Source organism: Equus przewalskii, chromosome 21 (assembly GCF_037783145.1).
Source record: "Equus przewalskii isolate Varuska chromosome 21, EquPr2, whole genome shotgun sequence".
NCBI lineage: Eukaryota > Metazoa > Chordata > Mammalia > Perissodactyla > Equidae > Equus > Equus przewalskii.
Window position 1 is genome coordinate 22,756,891 of NC_091851.1, and position 21,043 is coordinate 22,777,933.

Consider the following 21,043-nt stretch of genomic DNA (forward strand, 5'->3'; position numbering starts at 1 on the left):
TTCTGGAAGAGTTTGTGTAGAATTGATATTATATCTTTCTTAAATCCTTGGTAGAATTCACCAGTGGAGACATCTGGGTCTGGAGTTTTCTTTGTAGGAAGGTTTTTGACTACAAATTCACTTTCTTTAACAGATATAGATGATCTGTTTCTTCTGGAGGGAGCTTTTGCTAGCTTTGGTAATTTGTCCATTTCATCTAACTTGTTGAATTTATAGGCAAAACGTGATTTATAATGTTTCCTTATTATCCTTTTAATATTTATAGATTCTGTAGTGGTGTCACTTCTCTCATTCATGATGTTGGTAATTTGTGTTGACTCTTTATTTTCCTAATCAGTCTGGCTAGAGATTTATCAATGTTTATTAATCTCACAGAACTAGCTTTTGGTTTCATTGATTTTTTTTTTTCTTCCTGTTTTTCTGTTTCCTGTTTCATTGGTTTCCATTCTGATCTTTGTTATTCCCCTTCTACTTAATTTGCGTCTAATATGCTTTTTTTTTTTTTCAGTTTCTCACCGTGGCAACTGAAGTCATTGATTTGAGATCTTTCTTTTTTAATGTGTTTACTGCTATAAATTCCTCCCTAAGTACTGCTTTAGTGGTATCCCACAAATTTGATGTGCTGTGTTTTCATTTTCTTTCTACTCGAAATACTTTTAATTTCCCTTTTGAGATCTTTGATCTCCAGGACTTATTTATCTATTAGTTGCAAGTTACCTATTGTGTTACTTAGAAATGTATTTAATTTCCAAATATTTGGGCGGGGGTTCCAGAAATCTTTTCTGTTATTGATTTCTTGAGGGATTTAATTCCACTGTGGTCAAAGAACATACCTGTGTGACTTGAATCCTTTTCAATGTATTGAGACTTGTTTTATGGCCCAGAATATGGTCTGATTGGTAAATATTTTGTGTACACTTCAAAAGAATATGTATCCTGCTGTCATTGGGTGGAGAGTTACATAAATGTAATTTGGATCAAGTTGGTTGATTGTGTTGCTCAAGTCTTCTATTTCCTTATTGATCTTATATCTAATTGTTCTATCCATTATTGAAAGTGGGGATATTGAAGTCTTCACTGATTATTGTTGAATTATCTATTTCTCCCTTCAGTTTTTTCCGTTGTTCTTTCATGTATCTGGGACTCTGTTGTTAGGTACATATATGTTTATAATTGTTACATCTTGATGAGTTGAGCAGAACATATTTTTGTAAATGAAGTTTTATTGGAATACAGCCACGCATATTCACTTATATATTATTTATGCCTACTATATTACTGATTTTTCTGTCAACTTATTCCCTCTGTTAGAGAGAGAGGTATTGAAATTTCAGACTATAATTATGGATTTGTCTATTTCTCCTTGTAGTTTGTAATACATGAAGTATTTTGAAGCATTTCTCATTAGATACATAAATATTTAGGTTGTTTTGTCATCTTGAGGAATTGACCTCTTTATCATTTTGAAATGATCTTCTTTATCTCTGATGATATTCTTTGTTCTGAAATCTGCTTTGTCTGATATTAATATGGGCACTCCAGCTTTCTTTTGATTAGTGTTAGCATGATGTGTCTTTATATTTTAAGTGTATTTTTTGTAGGCAGGATATAGTTTGTTCTGGTTTTTTTAGTTTAATATAATTATCTTTGCCTTTTAATTGGGATAAGCGCCTCTATTGTAGCCTTGACATAATATACCATCATTTTTTTATTTCTATGTCTTTTTCTCCCCTCCAGAAAAAAAATTTCTTTAGAGAATGAGCCAAATGATTGTTCTCTGGAATAAATAATACATGAAATGTGTTTTCATGGCCTGACTTTTCTTCTCCTTTATCTGGTTGGAGTTTTCATCTTTTATCAACGCTCAGTTTATAAGCTATACCATCAAATGCTATTTCCTCCATGAAGTCTTTACTTGATTGTTCCTTTTTATTATTCTCTTAGCACTTTTTTCTGTTTCTATTTCATGATGGCCATGGTATCATCAGAATACTTTTTGATAAAATATCTCCTTCCCCTTCCCACCCCTATTACCAGTCCCCTTTCTCAAAGGCTACATCTTTTAACGCTTGCTGTTTTAAGTTGAACTGGTGGTTACACCCATAATGCCTGATAAAATGATTATATGAGAAATATTTACGTTTTTATGATTATGTAAATATTGTTCAATGCCCGGTCAGTTAGTGTGATGCAACTGCATTCCTTCTCAGTTCTGCTTGGTTCTCCTCAGTTCCATTGTCACAGCCCCTGGGCGACATAAAGATGATCCTGCCAGCGAGGTCAGGTAGATTCTCTTTTCTTTAAACTTTGTCAATTACTTAAATTTTTGTCATACTTAGCTTGCTTCATATTGGACAATGATCCTTGGAAATATAACTGCTGTGTTTTTTTGGAGGGCATTATTTTCCTTCATATCTTTGCTGCCTAGTTTCCTGGATCTTATGTCTTCTTACTTATATTCTTTCATTTGTACTTCATTTTGCAGGAGTACATCCTTAGGGAACTTCCTTAGATTAGGTGCAGGAGAAGAGAACTTGGAGTTCTCACATGTTTGAAAATGGCTCTGTTCTGCCTTCGTATACGATTGAAAGTTTGACTTAATATAGAACTGTAGATTAAAAAATTTTTTTCTTGGCTACTTTGAAGGCATTGTTCTTTCATCTTCTATCATTCTGTGTTGCTGATGAGGAGTTCAGCTTATCCTGTTTTCCTTACATCTTAGGTGACTTCTTTTTCTCTATGGAAAATTTCAGAATTTTATCTTTCTTTTTTTGGGGGGGGGGAAGATTAGTCCTGAGCTAACATCTGAGGCTGATCCTCCTCTTTTTGCTGAGAAAGACTGGCCCTGAGCTCACATCCGTGCCCATCTTCCTCTATTTTATGTGGGGTGCCTGCCACAGCATGGCTTGACAAGCGGTGCATAGGTCCGTACCCAGGATCCGAACCAGCGAACCCCGGGCCGCTGAAGCAGAACATGAGCTCTTAACCACTTGCGCCACTGGGCCAGCCCCAGAATTTCATCTTTTTAAAATGTCGTGAGGAGGGGCCGGCCCGTGGCTGAGTGGTTAAGTTCCCACGCTCCACTTTAGCGGCCCAGGGTTTCACCGGTTCACATCCTGGGCGTGGACATGGCACTGCTCATCAAGCCATGCTGAGGCGGCATCCCACATGCCACAACTAGAAGGACCCACAACTAAAAATATACAACTATGTACCAGAGGCACTTTGGGGAGAAAAAGGAAAAATAAAATCTAAAAAAAATAAATAAATAAAATGTCATGAGGAAATGTTTGGTATTTTTTTTTCTGAGATAGTTTCTTAGGCTGACAAATAGGCAGGGCCCTGGATACTTCATTTCTGCTTCAACCAAAGTAGATTTTATAAATTGGTCTTTTGTGTAAGATTCCACTGGAACTAAAGGTTCCACTGCTTAGGATGGCTATATATACAGACATACACACATAGATAAAATTGTTAACCTAGAATTCTCTATTAAGTCACATATATATAGATGTGTCTCTCATCTCCAACTTATTTCCTTGGGATTTGAGTGCTGACTAGTTTTTGCTGTCCTACAGTTGACAACACTTACTACAAAGAGGCAGAAAAAGAAAATCTGGTGGAACAGTCGATTCCATCAAATGCTTGTTCTTCCCTGGAAGTCGAGGGAGCTACATCAAAAAATATTCCAGCCCAGCCTCAGAGGTAAGATTGTTTTGGGGCTCAAAAGTGGTGGTTATATAAATAATGTTCAAACTGAACAGAGCACCTACTTTGTCTCATCTTTTGTAGACTCTTTATGTCACCTTATTTAATCTTCATAACATGTGTGAGTTGTAGGTTATATGCTTAATTTACAGACAAGGGCTCAGGGGTACTAAGTTGCTTGCCCAAGCCAAGTCTATTTTAGAGCCAGGATTCAAACTGATCAGCTTGGTTCCAAAGCCCTTGCTGTTTGCACCATCAACATGGGTTGTAATTTTACATTTATTCATGTGGATTTTGACAGATTTTTTTCCCCTGTTTATAGGTTGTCGGTAAACTTTATAAGGGCAAGTGTCATATATCCCTAGTGCCTAACAGTGTCCTGCAGGAGCAGAAGCTGAATAAATACTTGATGAATGAACAAATGGAAAGATGTGTGGGTTAAGCTGCAATCTTGGCACTAGCGATCTCAGAACATCTCATGTCTTTGTTGCATTTTGCATCAGTATCCTCTTTTTGATAATAAAAACACAGTGTTTGAGAGCTGTCAATCTTAATATTAGTTGCCTTCACAAGGCACTAATCAAAAGCTTATCTATTCAAATTAGGTTTTTTAAAACTTCTGCCGTCTAATAATTCCCACCACCATCATGTTTAAATTGCAGGACAGTTTATTGCTTTACACTTTAGTGTCACCTAGAATATCCTCAAGGAAGAGGAATGGCAGAGTATTTATTATTGCTCAGAAGTGATGAAGTTATCCTTTGCAAAGGCTCATGCTGCCACAAGGATATCAACTTTTGAGGATGGTATTATGCAAGCTTTTTCTAATCTTTTCTGGTAAAGAGCTCATTTTAATCAAAGAATTTATGAAATTTCAACCAGCTAGGTATACATCACAGGAATCTTAAGAGATTGCTATTGGTTGATTCTATGATTTCTGTTCCATGTTTAGAGTTTGAAGTGAGACCTATGGAAAAGCGAATCAGTATCCTACAGATTCCTTCAGAATACAAAAAAGTGTTAGTGTCTTGGCATCTCCATTTTATATATGTATAAAATTGTCCCTCATCCTAACCGAATTCTGGAATGCTTTTTGGAAATGATGGTATGGCAGGAAACCAGGTGCTCTGAGAGTCAGAAGGCCTGAATGGTTTTTTTCTTAATTATTTTTTTTGTTGAGGAAGATTAGCTCTGAGCTAACATCTGTGCCAATCTTCCTCTACTTCATATGTGGGTCACCACCACAGCGTGGCTGACAAGTGGTGTAGGTCTGTGCCTGGGATCCTAACCCATGAACCTGGGCTGCCGAAGCAGAATGCACCAAACTTGACCAGTACACCACTTAACCAGCCACAGTGAGTGGTTTTTTGTTTTGTTTTGAAGGCAGGTACATCTACCACTCAAAAACTTCAGTTTACTGAGAATAATCATATTTCTCAGGCTTACTATAAGAAAGATCCAAATAAGATGATATGTGACAGTACTTTTTAAATGATACTGCATTATGGGAATGCGTAATAAGAGGTAAAAAACATTAGTGCCACTTGTCTCAGATCTGATATTTATCTTAGTCCAAAGATACGTAATCTAGAAAGGAACAGCGGATGGACTAGGAAGTGTAGATAATCATACAAATTCCCTACTGTTCTATTTTCACATAGTTTCCATGGGTAGGCTAAAAGATGGCCAAAACTTGTTTGACACAGAATAGTTAAGCATTAACAAGGCTGTAGTCTGTAGTAATAATTTTTCCATGGAGGTGTTGCTTTAATACAAATACATGTTTTAGTTTTTGGAATCTCATCCCTTAGCCATTTCTCCCTAAAGACACCAAGTAATTCTCTTGACTTTATAACTTCATTGTATGTTGAATTTAAGTAATGGTCCAAAATGGTCATGTCTTCATATGCTTTGCCTTCTTTCTAATTTTTATGATTCCCAGTCTGCTTTTTAAAATTAACTAATTTTATTGGGGTATAATTTGCATATAGTAAAATGTACAGATCTTGTGTACAGTCTGATTAGTTTTGACAAATGTATACCACCATGCACCCATAACAATCAAAATATACAGAACATTTCCATCACCTCAGAAATTTCCCTCATCCCTACCCTTTTACAGTCAATCCTTACAGCTCTTTCTGCCTTCTCACTCTCCCACCCAGAGGCAACCACTGTTCTGATTTCTGTCACGATAGATTAACTTTGCCTGTTCTAGGTATTTTTATAAATGGAATTATATAGTATGTACTCTTTTATATTTGACTTCTTTTACTTGGCGTGTGCTTTTGAGATTCATCCATATCTCATCGCATGTGTTAGTATTTTATTTCTTTTTGTTGCTGATAATAAATTCTATTGAATGGATATACCACAGTATATTTAATCCATTCACTGGTTGATGGACATTTGAGTTGTTTCCAGTTTGGGGCTATTATGAATAAAGCTGCTATGAGTAGTTGCTTATACGTCTTTGGGAGGACATGTGTTTCTCTTGGGTAAATACCTAGGAATGGAATTGCTGGGCCGTACTGTAAAGTTTATGTTTATAAGAAACAGCCAGAATGTTTTCCAAAGTGACTGTACCATTATACATTCCCAGTAGCAATATAAGAGTTTGTTGCTCCATATCCTTACCAACACTCGGTATTACCAGTCTTTCTAATGATATTTCATTGTGTTTTTCATTTGCATTTTTCTGATGACTGATGATATCAGTCATATTTTCATGTGATTATTGGCCATTCATATATCTGCCGTTTTTTCATTCTGGCTTCCTGAAGTCTCCCCTGTGCCTGTGAAGTTTCGTGGTCAGCCAAGATTTTGAGTAGAGTTTATACTCAGGTTTAAGTGTTCATTCTCTCTGTGGTTCTCTTGCTTGTGGAGTTTTGCCTCTAAATTTCCAGGTATTTTGCCAGCCCTGATGTTTGTCTTCTGACATCTCAAGCTAGTAGACTTTAGCTTTGTGCCATCCTACTGTATACACATTGGGGACTCACTTAATAAAAAAAGCAGCAAACTCACTAGTCTTCCTAGTGCAGTAATGTCTCTCTCTCTCTCTCTCTTTTTTTTTCTGTGAGGAAGATTGGCCCTGAGCTAAGATCTGTTACCAATCCTCCTCTTTTTGCTTGGGGAAGATTGTCACTGAGCTAACATCTGTGCCAGTCTTCCTCTATTTTATGTGGGATGCTGCCACGGCATGACTTGGTAAGTGGTGCTAGGTCTGCACCAGGGATCTGAACCTGTGAACCCTGGGCCACCAAAGCAGAGCGTGAACTTAACCACTATGCTACTGGGCCAGTCCTGCAGTAATATCTTTTAAGGATGGATAGCTCACGAGATTCTGCTTGCTTTTTCGTTGCGCCCCCTAGGTCTCTCTTAAACATGCATAGTTTAGCAGTCAAGCAAGAATTTGTGGAGTTTTTGTTCAGATTTTGGGTGACACCTTTTCTGTGCATCTTTCACTTCCAGAATTTTCCACCTAGATTTCCAGCTGCTGTCCTAGCCTTGATTCTATCTTCTGTTATCCATAGCAAGTGAGACTGAAGTTTTCTGCTGCTGGAGCTGCCACATTTGGGGAACACCTTCAGGCAAAAAAGCTACTAACTCATAATTCTTATCATTTGCAGTTGCTGTTTTTCATGGATTCACGTTCTTCTGCTTTCTGCCTGCTTTTGGTTACTTTTTCCAGTCCCTTCAAATAGTCATTTTTTTCTATTTTGTATGCATTTTGTAGTAAAATGCAGGTAGATTTGCCTGATGAATTCACTCTTCATTACTCCATATTTTTTTTATGACTACTTTCTTTTGGGGATTAATATGAAAATATTTGCAATTAAAAGATATGAAATTTGGGATTTGCTTCAAAATCTAGGGGAATGATAAAGGGAAAATTGATACATGATTGGCTATGAGTTGATAATTTTTGAAGCTGAATGATGAGTACCTGGCAGCTTATTATATTATTCTCTTCGTTTTTTAATATGTTTGAAATTCTCCATAATAAAGATTTGAAAATTAGGTACTCTATGCAATAGCATAAAAATTTGAAAATCAAATAATCTCTTATAGTGTTTAGGACTTCTATACAGGAAGTGTGAGAAATTAAACAAAATCTAAATAAATGGCAGGATATACCATATTCATGGATTGGGAGACTCAATAGTGTAAAGATGTCAATTCTTCCTAACTGATCTGGAGATTCAGTGCAATACCCATAAAAATCCCAATGGTTTTCATTTTGGACATTGATAAGTTGATGCCAAAATTTATGCAGAAATGCAAAAGTCCAAGAATAACCAAGATACTTTTCAAGTGTCTATTAGATATCAAGGCATTTTATAAAGCTACAGAAATTAAAGCTTTGTGTATTACTTAAGGATCAATGACAGTAGTGGAATCAAAGAGTAACTCACTCTCCAGTATATGGAGATATATGACAAAGGTGGTACTACAGACCTATGGGGAAAGAATGTCGTCCCCCCCCGCCCCGCACTCCCCACCCTTCAAAAAATAATGCTTGGACAATGGATATCTAAATAGAACAAAATGAAGCTTGGCCCCTACCTCACTCCATAGAAAAGAGTTCTAGAGGGATTGTAGATCTAAATATGAAAGCTAAAACTCGTATAAGGAAGGGGCCGGCTCCGTGCCTAAGTTCGCGCGCTCCGCTGCGGTGGCCCAGGGTTTGGATCCTGGATGCGGACATGGCACCGCTCGTCAGACCACGTTGAGGCGGTGTCCCACATCGCACAACTAGAAGGACCTGCAACTAAGATAGACAACTATGTACCGGCGGCGGGGGGGTTGGGAGGGGGTGCGGGTTGGGAAATAAAGCAGGGGGAAAAAAAGAAAAAACTCGTATAAGGAAGTATAGGAAAATATATCTTCATGACCTTGGAATAAGGAAAGATTTCTTAAATTGGATACACACAGCAAAGCCCTGGCCATAATGGGGATGGAGTTTGATGTATTTGAGCACATTTATCTAATCAAATGATACCATAAAGAGAGTAAAAATCCTACCCCCACAGTGGGAGAAATATTTGTAACACATAAAATCTACAAAGGGTTCATATTCGTAGTACATAAAGAATTCTTACTGATCAATTAGAAAAGGATTGACAACTCAGTAGAAAACAAGCAAGAGACTTGAACTAGCACTTTATGAAAGAGGATAACCAAGTGACCAATAAACATGAAAAGTTGCTCAGTCTTACTGGTAATCAGGGAAAAGCAAATTAAAACCACAATGAGGTTCTACTACATACCAACTAATATGGCTAAAATTAAATCATCTGACAATACCAAATGTTCAGGAGGATGTAGAACAAAGCAGACTCTTATAATCTTGCCAGTGTAAGCATAAAGTGGTATAAGCACTTTGGAGACAACTTCAGTTGACATAACCAATGTCCTGTGACCTAGCAATCTTATGACTTAACATACCCAACAGCAACATGTGCACTGAGAGACATACAGAATCAACAGTAGACTGGGTAAATAGCAGTACATTCCTACAATAAATGTTAGACAGCATTGACAATCAGTGAATTAAAGCTACAAGAATCAACGTGGTTGAACCTCACAAACCTAATGTTGAGTGAAATAAACCAGACAGAAAAAAATACTTGTAGTAGTCTGATTTGTTATATAAAGTTTTCTGTTTGTTTTTTGTTTTCTGTCCAAATGAATATACTGTGTTTATGGAATGCATGTTTATATAGTAAAATGATAAAGAAAAAGTAATGATTACCATAAAACAAGTCAAGATAGCAGCTACTTCCAGTGTTCTGTTTCTTAGCCTAGGAGGTGATTTCATGAGTCTTCACTTTGTAATCATTTAACTTAATTGTTGTTTTGTTTACTTTTTGGTATGTGTTACAGTTTAACATGGAAAGGGAGGGTGTGGCTAAAAGAAAAAGGAGAAAATAAATATCTTAGTCAATTTCCAGGAGATCTGATATCTAATTTCAAGCCTGACAGCATTTAGCTATGTAACATCTTTTCTTACTTTTACCTATAAAAGGAGGGAGTTGTACTAGGTGATTGCCAGTGCCTTTAAAGAAAAAAAAAATCAGCTTTATTGAGGTCTAATTGTAAACACCAAAATGCATTTAAGTACCAATATTTTATGATGAAATTTCAAAAACTATCAGTAAGACAAGGAGAAATTAGATTTTTAGAGTGGAAAGGATCCCACTAAACTTTGTATAGCCCTTTGCAGTTTGACAGACTTTCACATTTCTGAGGAACCTTTATGTACCTGTAATAGATGTATTCATTTCACACAAATTTTGTCAATTCCTCTACCACAGAAGATCTGTTAGACTCTCTGCTCAGAAGGATTTGGAACAGAAAGAAAAACACCATGTAAAAATGAAAGCCAAGAGATGTGCTACTCCTGTGATCAATGAGATTCTACCCTCCAAAAAAATGAAAGTGTAAGTAGCCACAGCTTCTGTCACTTGTCAGTTGTTGGCTCCTGTAGTTAATAGCAAGCAGAATACACGGTGCTTGTTCTTATGCTTATGAGTTAGGACTGTATTTTACTGTAAGTAATAGCCTATTCAGCTAGAATGTTTTAAAGAATAGTGATTTATTTGCTTCACAGAAGTTGGTTTGCTGTTGGCTTTCGTTCAGTGACTAAAAATTGCCAGGGCAGCATCTCTGTGATTCTTAGCTTTTTTTTCATACTTGTTGCTCAAGATGGCTGCTCTATGTTTCTTAGCTTCTTCCTTGTGCTTATTGCCTCATTCTCACATGATAGCTGCTATATCTCTAGCTATCACATCCCCGTTCAAGAGAAGAAGAAGGAGACTATGGCAAAAGAAGAGGGACAGCACTCATGTCACAAAAGTGAAATATTTTCCAGAAACCCTTGTTACATATGTGTTGCCCAACTGTGTCACTTGGATACCCTCTAGTTGCAGTAGAGGCTGTTGAAGCAAGTACAATACTTTTGCCTTTGTACGTTGCCACCCCTAACAAAATTGGAGTTCTATTAGTAAGAAAGAAAGTGGAATAGATATTGGGAAGGCACCTAGCTGTCTGCCGTTTGTGTATTTGATGATGAGCGGTTGGAATCCCTCCCTACCCTCCTGAACCATCAGCAGACAACTCTTACTTGGCTTCTGTTGGTGTTCTCAAAGTTTACCTGTGGTAACCGTTGGTATGTGTGATCTGATGATACTCTTGGAAGAATCTTGCAGTTGAAGCATGCTTCTTGTCCTAAGGAATGAGAAAATTTAAGCCATATGTGGTAGATTTGGGGAGGAGGGTAGAGCTGGGCGTGCTTTAGGGAATTGAGGGGATATTTTTTTGTCCTTTTGAACAAAAGTTCTAGCAATAAAAAGAAGCCAGAGGAAGAGGAAGAAGGCAATGCTCATCAAGATACTTCTGAAAAGAATGAGTCTTCCCCAGAGAAGGTCAAGAGCAGACATACTGTGTCTTGTATACCACCTGTAAGGTATGCTTCTTTCCTGAATTTAACTTGAGAGTCGATAGAGTAAAATGACAAATGGGTACATCTGCAGTCTGTTTTGGTGCACGTGGAGCTTGTACCTAAGCTTTGGGAAACTCTTAAAACTGTAACCATGGTGAGGTGAATTGTTTCATGTCCTGGTGAGTACTCAAGTCTTAAACATTGAGAAAAAGATACTATTAAAGCAAATTAAAAGAAATATAAAAGGAAAAAGTTAGTGAAGGTTCTTACTACCAAATTGAACAGTTTTTATTTTGCCAAGCTCCCTTCTCGTCTTTACTCAAGTAAGATACATATTTTCACAATCATGTATAAACAACCTTTGAATTCTACTTTATTCACTTGCTATATTTTCTTTTTTTCTGTACTGCTACAAAATCTTCACATTTATCCTTTTTTGATAGATTGTTAATATTCTATCAAATTGTATTTAACCCATTTCCTGTTGAAAATGCAGTTTCCAATTTTTCACTATTATAAGTAATCAGTGAATATCTTTATACAGAGCCTTTTCTTTGAGTTTCCTTTTTTAGTCTCCTCAAGATAAGGGACGAGAAATTCCTTTATCAAAGGGTGAGACTAGTTTTATGGCTATTGATATTTATTGCCAATTTTATTTCTGAAATGAATGTATGAATTTACAGTGCCGTCAGCTTTTTTTTTTTAAATTTTTATTTATTTATCTTTTGAGGAAGATTAGCCCTGAGCTAACATCTGCTGCCAATCCTCCTCTTTTCGCTGAGGAAGACTGGCCCCGAGCTAACATCTGTGCCCATCTTCTTTCACTTTATATGTGGGACGCCTGCCGCAGCATGGCTTGCCAAGTGGTGCCATGTCCACACTCTGGATCTGAAACCGATGAACTCTGGGCCGCCAAAGCGGAATGTGCGCACTTAACCGCTGCAGCACCGGTCTGGCCCCAGTGCCGTCAGCTTTGAATGAATATTTTATTTTCTTGTCTCATGTGCTTTGGATTTTTTTTGCTTTCAAAATTATTTCAGGGCCAGCCTGGTGGCGTAGCAGTTAAGTGCGCACGTTCCACTTCTCAGCGGCCTGGGGTTCGCTGGTTCGGATCCTGGGTGCAGACATGGCACCGCTTGGCAAAAGCCATGCTGTGGTAGGTGTCCCACGTGTAAAGTAGAGGAAGATGGGCATGAATGTTAGCTCAGGGCCAGTCTTCTTCAGCAAAAAGAGGAGGATTGGCAGTAGTTAGCTCAGGGCTAATCTTCCTAAAAAAAAAAAAAATTTCAAGTTTACTTGATATAATGTTGATGGCATCAAATTATTTTGATTTTTATCTGTTTGATTGCTAACAAGATTATTCTACTGAAGATTATATTACTGTTATTATAAAGATCTTTTCCATATTTCTGCTTGGGTGAATAGTCTGTTTCCTTTTCTATTTATTTATAAGTGGTCTTAGTGATGTTGTCATTACTAAGAATGGCTACTCTCAATTGAACTTTTACTGTGTCAAGTACCTCAGAAATATTACCTAATTTAAGAGTCACAAATATTCTGTGAAGGTGTTTATATTCCTCATTTTACAGTGAAGAAAACTGAGGCTCAGAGAGGTTAAATAGTTTTCTCAAGATGACATAGGCAGAAAATGAAATGACAGGGTTGCGATTTGAACTCTAGTTGGCTTTATTCCTAAGTCCTTTGTATCACAGTATATATTTTATGTACATTAACCTTTTGTCATATTTGTTGCTTATTTTCCCCATCCTACTGCTATTTTAATTTTAGTTTTTCTTCTGGCATAAAAGCTAATCATTTTATAGTCAAATTTGTGGCTCTTTTGTAATACCTTGTGTAGTCTATTTTAGCTAATTTTTCTTAAATTTTTTCAATATTTTAGTACAAGTTGTGCGTGGTTTTTTTTCATAGTGTTATCAAATTTGGTATTGATTTATTAGATATTACTTTTTGTTTTTGATGGTTATTTTGTCACAGGTTAAAAATCTAATCTAGATAATGCCTTTAGATTATTTTGAATCATTGAGACTCTTTCTCCTTTCCTCTCTTATCTCCTTTATTGATTTGCCCTTTAGGCGGAAGCTTCTAAAAAGTACTGAGGAGCAAGAGTTGGAGAAGAGAATGAAAATGCAGCAGGAGGTGATGGAGATGCGGAAAAAGAACGAAGAATTCAAGAAACTTGCTCTTGCAGGAGCAGGTCAGCTTGGCTCTGGTTGAGTCTGATTTATGAGGGGTGCTTCTGGTAACCTTGGTGTATGGATTTTTGAAGTCTCTAAAGCAAAAAACGGCTGTCTTGTCTGGTAGTCTGCATAAAAAGATGTGTTTCTTTAGAAGGCTGGACATGGGTACCATTTATATCCCAATTATCATTCCCTAGAATGTTTTACATACATTAGCCCTTTCTTACAGCATGCTGTTTCTCTCCGTCTCTATCTATAGAAGTCACATCCATCTTTTGAGGCCTTTTTCCATGAGGACTTCCTCATTTCTTCAAGTAGAATTAATTCCTTCTTTCTTTTTCCTCCCAATTCTTTTTGTTTGTATTAGAAAAAGAAGGGACTAGGATTGAGACAGAAGTAAAGCAATTGAGCAGGCCAGTTTTTTGTTGTTGTTTTCCCATTTTATCCTAAGCAGAGGAACAGAAAGCTGAGCAAGTCCAGTTGTAGCTGGAGGAAAAGTGTGACTGAGGGAGCAGAAGGTCAGAGTTCTGCTTTGCTCTGGCCTAGAGTTAATGGTGGAGTCAAAGCTCTAAAGTCCTGCTTACTGGGGTGAAGAAGCACTTCTGGTGTTTGCAGGGTGTCCCTCTTAGAGATGCTTAGTTAAGTGTGCTTTTAGAGTCAATTGATGCCTTTTCCTATCAAAAGTATTCCAATTACTCTGTGTCTCCAGAGCTGTGACCACATTTGGGAAATGGGCTTCTTCTCCCCCTGCTGCCTCTTTATGGTTTGTGTCTGACTGAAGGGCCGCAAACCCAGTAGTACTCAATGAATAAAGCACACGTATTCGTGTCCCTGAGGACTGTTTCAAGTTTTGCGTTATATGTAAAGAGTGAACAAAGTTAGATCCATGGTAATAGAAATACCAAAAGGACTGAATAAAAGAGGATTTACTGATTTCTCTGTTCTTAGTGTCACGTGTGTGTTTTACTCTGCTCCTCACTCAGGGCAACCTGTGAAGAAATCAGTGAGCCAGGTAACCAAATCGGTTGACTTCCACTTCCGCACAGATGAGCGAATCAAACAACATCCTAAGAACCAGGAGGAGTATAAGGAAGTGAACTTTACATCTGAACTGCGAAAGCATCCTCCATCTCCTGTAAGTTGATGGACTAAATGAATATTCTTGTCACTAATTCAGTGAGGATTTCAGGTGGAGTATTTGTGGTCACTACTTACAGTAATACAATCAAGAGAAGCATATGTTTTTGAGTTAAGATAGATCTAAATCCTCTGTTAGCTTTGTGACCTTGGACAAATCACTCTATCTCTCTGAGAAGCATCTTACCAACTTGCTGTGAAAACGGAATTGAGAATGTACATAAAACGCATAGAATTATGTGTGGCAAATTGTAGGTATAGGCTCGTTACAGCTTGTGCTGTTACAAAATTCTTGAAAAACATCTGTGTCTGCAAAGTGGTGTACAAAATATAACAGAGTTTATGGGAAAAATGAGGTTGGGGCGGACCGCTTAAATCCTGTGCAGTTGTGTTACCAGAGCACTAACAAGGACAGTGACAGTCCTAAATAAAAATCCAGTACTGAGAATTCTCCGTGTGTTTGCAGTCAGCAGCGTTGTTTGTTGAAGTCAGTCCTTTGCAGTCTTAAACCGTGGGGTTGTGTTTCTTCCCTTGTGACATAGGTCCTTGAAGAGTTTGTTTCCAATCAGAGACCCGTTTTGTAAAAACTAACGATCCAAAGAATAGGCTTCTTCATCAGTCAGTTTTAGGGAGGGTGTGTGGAGAGATCTGACAGCTACCTTACCTGCTCCAGACCTGGAAGCCCAGTCAGTTTTTTTTAAAGGGATTTGGGGTGGGATACCTTTGCAGCTTTTTTCCCTTCTAATTCTAAGAATACTTCCTCTTTTTTTTTTTTTTTTAGATTTTATTTTTCCTTTTTTTCCCAAAGCACCCCGGTACATAATTGTGTATTTTTAGTTATGGATTCTTCTAGTTGTGGCATGTGGGATGCCGCCTCAACATGGCTTGATGAACGGTGCCATGTCCGCGCCCAGGATCCGAACTGGTGAAGCCCTGGGCTGCGAAGTGGAGTGCGTGAATTTAACCACTCGACCGGCGGGCCAGCCCCAGAATACTTGCTCTTGATTCTTCAAAACATTAACTTGCTTGGGAAAAATCACCTTATGTACTATTGCAGAACAGATAATTTGTTAAGTGCTAGATTCTTTCCCCCCCTTTTTAAAAGATGGGAATAGACTAGTTATAACTCTTGCTCAAGAACTGGCAAACTTAAGAATAATAATCTTGGCTTTATGTGGACCCTTTTTTTTAATCCTCTGTGCTGAATATGTGGCTTGTGGTAGCTCTGAGCTCTTCTGTAACACTTCATTTTGGGAAAAACTCTTTCTTTACAGGCCCGAGTGATTAGGGGATGCACCATTATCAAGCCTTTCAACCTGTCCCAAGGAAAGAAAAGAACATTTGATGAAACAGCTTCTACGTATGTGCCCCTTGCACAGCAGGTCGAAGCCTTCCATAAACGAACCCCTAACAGATACCATTTGAGGAGCAAGAAGGATGAAATAGGCAAGTTTCTTACCAATATCATAGCCCGCTGGAGCCTCCCCTAGAATTCCCTTTGCTTACATCTTAGGCACAAATTTGCCTTTACTTGAAATCCTACTTTTGAACTAAAGTATGGCATATGCCTATGCGCAGACAACAATGTATAGTTGAGCATTTCTCAAACCACTCAGCTATCTGTCCACTTTTACCCATGAACCACCTTGATCCTCCTGGTCAATAATTGGCCATGGGGAATTAAGGTAACCTGAGATGTCATTACACATCAAGGCTATCTTTGCCATGTGTCAGAGTGTGAAATGCATTTACTCACCTACAGAAACTGAAGGCATTCCGTTCCTTCAAGGTTGTGTGCTTTTTGTTCAGCGACTCAACACATTTTTTAACCACTAAACACCAGGCACTGTGTTGGGTGTAGGGGATATAGAAGTGAACAAAATGGATTTAGTGCTACTCAACATCAAGTTCTTATTCAGTGAGAGAGGTGAACAAATAGATCATTACAGATTGTGGTAAGTGCTATGAATGTGGAGGGAGCTGTAAGAGTCAAGGGAGGTGGGAGATAGGTAGAGCGTGTCCATATGCTGAGAAGTCCCTGACAGAAAGGAGTGGAAGATACAGGAGAGAAAGGGGATAACCAATGATTAAGTCCCTGTGCAGGCAGCCAGGGGAGGGATAGTTAGCACAGGAGGAGTGGTGGTTCTTTGAAAGGAGGGTGGAAGAATGAGAGGAATGGGTGCAAATGTAGTGGGTTGTAGATTTGGTGGCGAACAGATAAGAGGATTCTAATCTAATAGCTTCTACCTTTATAAAAGTAATCACAAGAAGGAAGGTAAAGAAATTTGAGAAATGGAAGAGGTGTAAAATAGTTGTCAGGAGCATAAGGCTGGCATTCTGTATAAAGCAGAATCTGGTTGTTTTGAAGGTCTCAATTTTTTCTGTCCTTGCATAGGCATTGTTCCGTGCTGTGGTAGGTAGCCAGACAAGTTCCTTTAAGTACAGCATTTCTTAGCATTGTTATTATGTTCCAGTAGCCATTTGTCAAATTTTATGTTATGAAAATAATGAAATGGTTTTTTATCCTAATGGAAATTTAAATATTAAACATGACTTTTCAAATAATATATGATTCTTAGAGTCTGATATGCCCTGCTCCTAGAATCCTGGTCCTGGCAAACAGAAAGGAGAATTATTTTCTGCAATTTTTATTTAAAACTGTACAATTCTAGCTAAATAATGGCTATATGTATACTTGAAGCCTGGCTTATTTATAAAATAAATAGATTTGGTTTCTATCTTCTTTTTTTTTGAAAGATTTTATTTTTCCTTTTTCTCCCCAAAGCACCCCAATACATAGTTGTGTGCTTTTAGTTGTGGGTCCTTCTAGTTGTGGCATGTGGGACGCCACCTCAACGTGGCTTGATGAGCTATGTCATGCCTGCACCCAGGATCCGAACTGGGGAAACCACGGGCTGCCACAGTGGAGCGTGTGAACTTAACTACTTGGCCGTGGGGCTGGCCCCATGGTTTCTATCTTCTCATCTTTTTTCTTTTTTTAAATTTTTTTTTTTAAATTCATAAATTCCTTTTGTTTTGTTTTGTTTTTTTCGGAAGATTAGCCCTGTGCTAACTGCTGCCAATCCTCCTCTTTTTTGCTGAGGAAGACTGGCCCTGAGCTAACATCCATGCCCATCTTCCTCTGCTTTATGTGTGGGATGCCTACCACAGCATGGCGTGCCACACTGTGCCATGTCTGCACCAGGATCTGAACCGGTGAACCTGGGCTGCCAAAGTGGAATGTGCACACTTAACTGCTGTGCCACTGACCTGGCCCCTTATCTTCTTATCTTATGTGATAAGATCTAAAATAGAGGACTCATCCTATATAATTGTGAAAATTGATAAGATTGCCCCTGGCTAGGTAAATCAATATTCTCTATGAGCAGTAGTATAGCCTTAATATTGATGGTTTGACATAGTTTTTTTACTTTCTCCATTTGACTTTCTATGAGAGATGGTCTTGATACTTTGATGTAGATGCTTTTAGAGAGTTCATAAAATTGGGAGTTTTTACTTATTTTAAATAAGAAAGGCCTTATTTTAAAGCTAGAATAAGCAACAATCTTATTTATCAATAACAAGCAAAATAGTTGGCACTGTCAATAGAAGGGAAGTACAGCCCTTTGCAGTGATAAGGAATCCATCAGACATGAATAGATTTTAAGTTCAGGAGATGATAGCAGACTACCCAAAGTCTCCTCATACCCCTCAGTAAAGAGTGATAGAGAAGAAGGGACAGAATGTTTGTGAGGTTGACTGATGAGAGCTGAGCTGAGCAGAAGGCCAGTCACTGTGCGATTTGGCATCTCTGGGCTGCCGAGCTGAGTTAGCACCTATAGGGAAATGGGGTCTTGGGGAGCTAGGTAAATGTCTGTGATCTCGGTTTACAGCTCTGTTACCCTCCAAATCTACTGTGGCCAAGATATCCAGAGACCCACAGACTCCCGTGCTGCAAACCAAGCAGCGCGCAAGGCCTGTGACCTGCAAAAGCGCAGCGGATCTGGAAGCCGAGGAGCTAGAGAAACTGCAACAGTAAGTCCCATCGGCAGCATTTGAGGGAGAGTTCTAAGAATCTGTCTGCTTTCTTTTCATTTCTGTAAGGGGGACAGTTGCTCTTTTTCTTGCCATGGGAATTTATGGCATTTGAGTTAGAGGCTCTGCAGGCTATGCCCCTGCCTCTATGATTAAAGGATTGAAAGTGGGAAAATGGAGATGTCCTGGAGTGTAAACTGGTAAAAAACTAAGGCAGAGGTTGGAGTGGGAGAACTTCCTTAGGATTCCAATTAATGGTTATCCTCTGAGATTAGTTTAGGTAGACCCCACCCCTTCCGGCTACCCAAGGGATCGTTACCGCTGTTATCAGTGGAGGAAACTGGACTTAATGTGGTTGGTACTGAAGTTTGTCTCCTATATCCTTCTTCCATTCCTTTTTGTACTTCTTTTGAGAAGGTGGAGCTTCCTCTGGGAAGAGAAACCCCAATCTTTAAAGTATTGGGAATGTTAGGACTGTCTCATTTATTCTTTGCTCTAGAGGTAGAAATAATGGCTATGGAGAGAACTGAAATTTTGCTGTGCAAGATGGGTAATCTTAATGATTATTATTTTTCTGTTTTTGGCTTACTTTGTGTTTCTGTCGTTTTCATTTTATTAAAAGAATTTTTTTTGTGGTTGTCATTTAAACTCTCACCTTACCAGATACAAATTCAAAGCACGGGAACTTGATCCCAGAATTCTTGAAGGTGGGCCCATCTTGCCCAAGAAACCACCTGTCAAGCCACCTACTCAGGCTATTGGCTTTGATTTGGAAATTGAGAAGAGAATCCAAGAGCGAGAGTCAAAGAAGAAATCAGAGGATGACCACTTTGAATTTCATTCCAGACCTTGCCCTACTAAGATCTTGGAAGACGTTGTGGTAAGAATGGTTGAGGCTCTGCATGCTGGCAGAAGTGCCCTGCTCATGACCAAATATCCACTCATTCACAAATGTTCGAGTAGGTGCTATGATCAGGGCATCAGGTTAGGAGCTGTGGGTGATAAAAAGACATATCAGAAGTGGATTTTGCTCTGAGGAAACTTAAAGTCTCAGCAAGGGAGACAACATGTTTAAATAACATAAAATGAGACAGAAGTGTTCTAACAGAGATGACAGTTCAAAGTACTATAAGCATTCAAAGGAGATAATGATTTCTTCCCCATAGAAGGTTCAGGGAACACTTTGTGGAGGAGGAAGCATTTGACCTGAGCCTTGACAAGGTGTAGTAGTCAGCGTTGTCATCCTCCTGTTGTTGTCAGTGTCATAATAGCTGACACTTTCACTTTGTGCCAGGTGCTGCTCTAAGCCCTTTTCCTGTATAAACCCGTTCATTTTGACCACAACTCCTTCAGGTGGTTTGCTCTAATTATCACCAGTTTTGGATGAGGCAATTGAGGGACAGAGAGGTTAAGTAGCATTCGCAGGGCACTCAGCTAGTAAAGAGGGGAGCAAGGATAAGAATTCAGGCACTTTGGCTCCAGAGTCCATGATGATCTTAACACTTCATCGTATTGCTTTTCTGCTACATGGTAGGATTTGGACTTGTAGAAATGCAAATGAAACGGACTGGTAGAGCATGCCAGGCAGTGGGAATAAGACAAAGCCTGAGTGTGGGGTAGCTATGGGAGCTGTGAGTGACTCAGTTAAATTGGAAAAAAGAAGTGTGTTAAGAGGAGCAACTGGAAACTAGACTAGAGAAGTGGGTTGTAGTTTGATGGTGGGCTCACAGTCATGATTTTAGAGAAAATATACAATCAGGAAGAGATGCCACGGTCAAAGATAAGTAATGGAGTTCAGCACCTGCATAAGTGCAAAGATAGGTTTTGGATGTATTTCTATGCTGATGGGAAAACACCCTATCCCCCTAATTTGGATTGATTTATGTGCAGATACTAGAAGAAGTCTGTTTTTCTGTCCTCTTTCTTTTTGCTCGCCCTTTAGAGTCACCATGGTTTTAAGTGAAACTGTGTACCAATATATTACCTTCAACTGGGGACTTAGTTTTGTATATTCTGTTTTCTTAGCACTAAGTCAGAAGCAATCTGAAGTTATATTTTCCAGGCTTTAAAAAAGCATGATAATGCTTAGAAATGATTCTTCCTCTCTTCTTTCAATTGAGGGCTTTCTCCATGTGAGGCCTCTTTTCTATTCACAATGCTTTTCTCTTTTTTTTGTTGCTCTGATGCACATGTACTATAGGCCAAACTCTGTAACATAAACTTTCAAGAAACCTCTTCCCACGCAAGTGATTAGTCTCCAAGAGCTGTGCCACCTTTGTCCTTACCTGCTGAGGAAGCAGTATTCTGAATTTGAGGGAAATGTGGGTCATAGGCAAATTCAGAATCCTAGAGCCAGAAGGGCTCTATGTTTCCATTTTACTCACTAGGAAACAGAAGCCCAAAGAAAAGAAATGACTTCCTGAAGGCTTCTGTAACATTCATTTGGCACCAAGCTTTTATTTGTTTATTTATATTAAAGATTGGCACCTGAGCTAACATCTGCTGCCAATCTTTTTTTTTT

General features: G+C 38.5%; 1 protein-coding gene across 4 annotated transcripts in view; it reads left to right on the plus strand.

The window, feature by feature from the left end:
* TPX2 (TPX2 microtubule nucleation factor) overlaps positions 1-21,043 on the plus strand; it is a 53,611-nt gene that overhangs the window by 18,405 nt on the left and 14,163 nt on the right. For all 4 annotated transcript variants that reach the window (XM_008532557.2, XM_008532558.2, XM_070589069.1 and 1 more), the window contains exons 5-12: positions 3,579-3,705; positions 10,026-10,151; positions 11,048-11,176; positions 13,246-13,367; positions 14,334-14,485; positions 15,762-15,933; positions 18,381-18,522; positions 19,186-19,402. In XM_008532557.2, the coding sequence (XP_008530779.1) occupies positions 3,579-3,705; positions 10,026-10,151; positions 11,048-11,176; positions 13,246-13,367; positions 14,334-14,485; positions 15,762-15,933; positions 18,381-18,522; positions 19,186-19,402 (1,187 nt within the window). The remainder of the gene's footprint in view (positions 1-3,578; positions 3,706-10,025; positions 10,152-11,047; positions 11,177-13,245; positions 13,368-14,333; positions 14,486-15,761; positions 15,934-18,380; positions 18,523-19,185; positions 19,403-21,043) is intronic.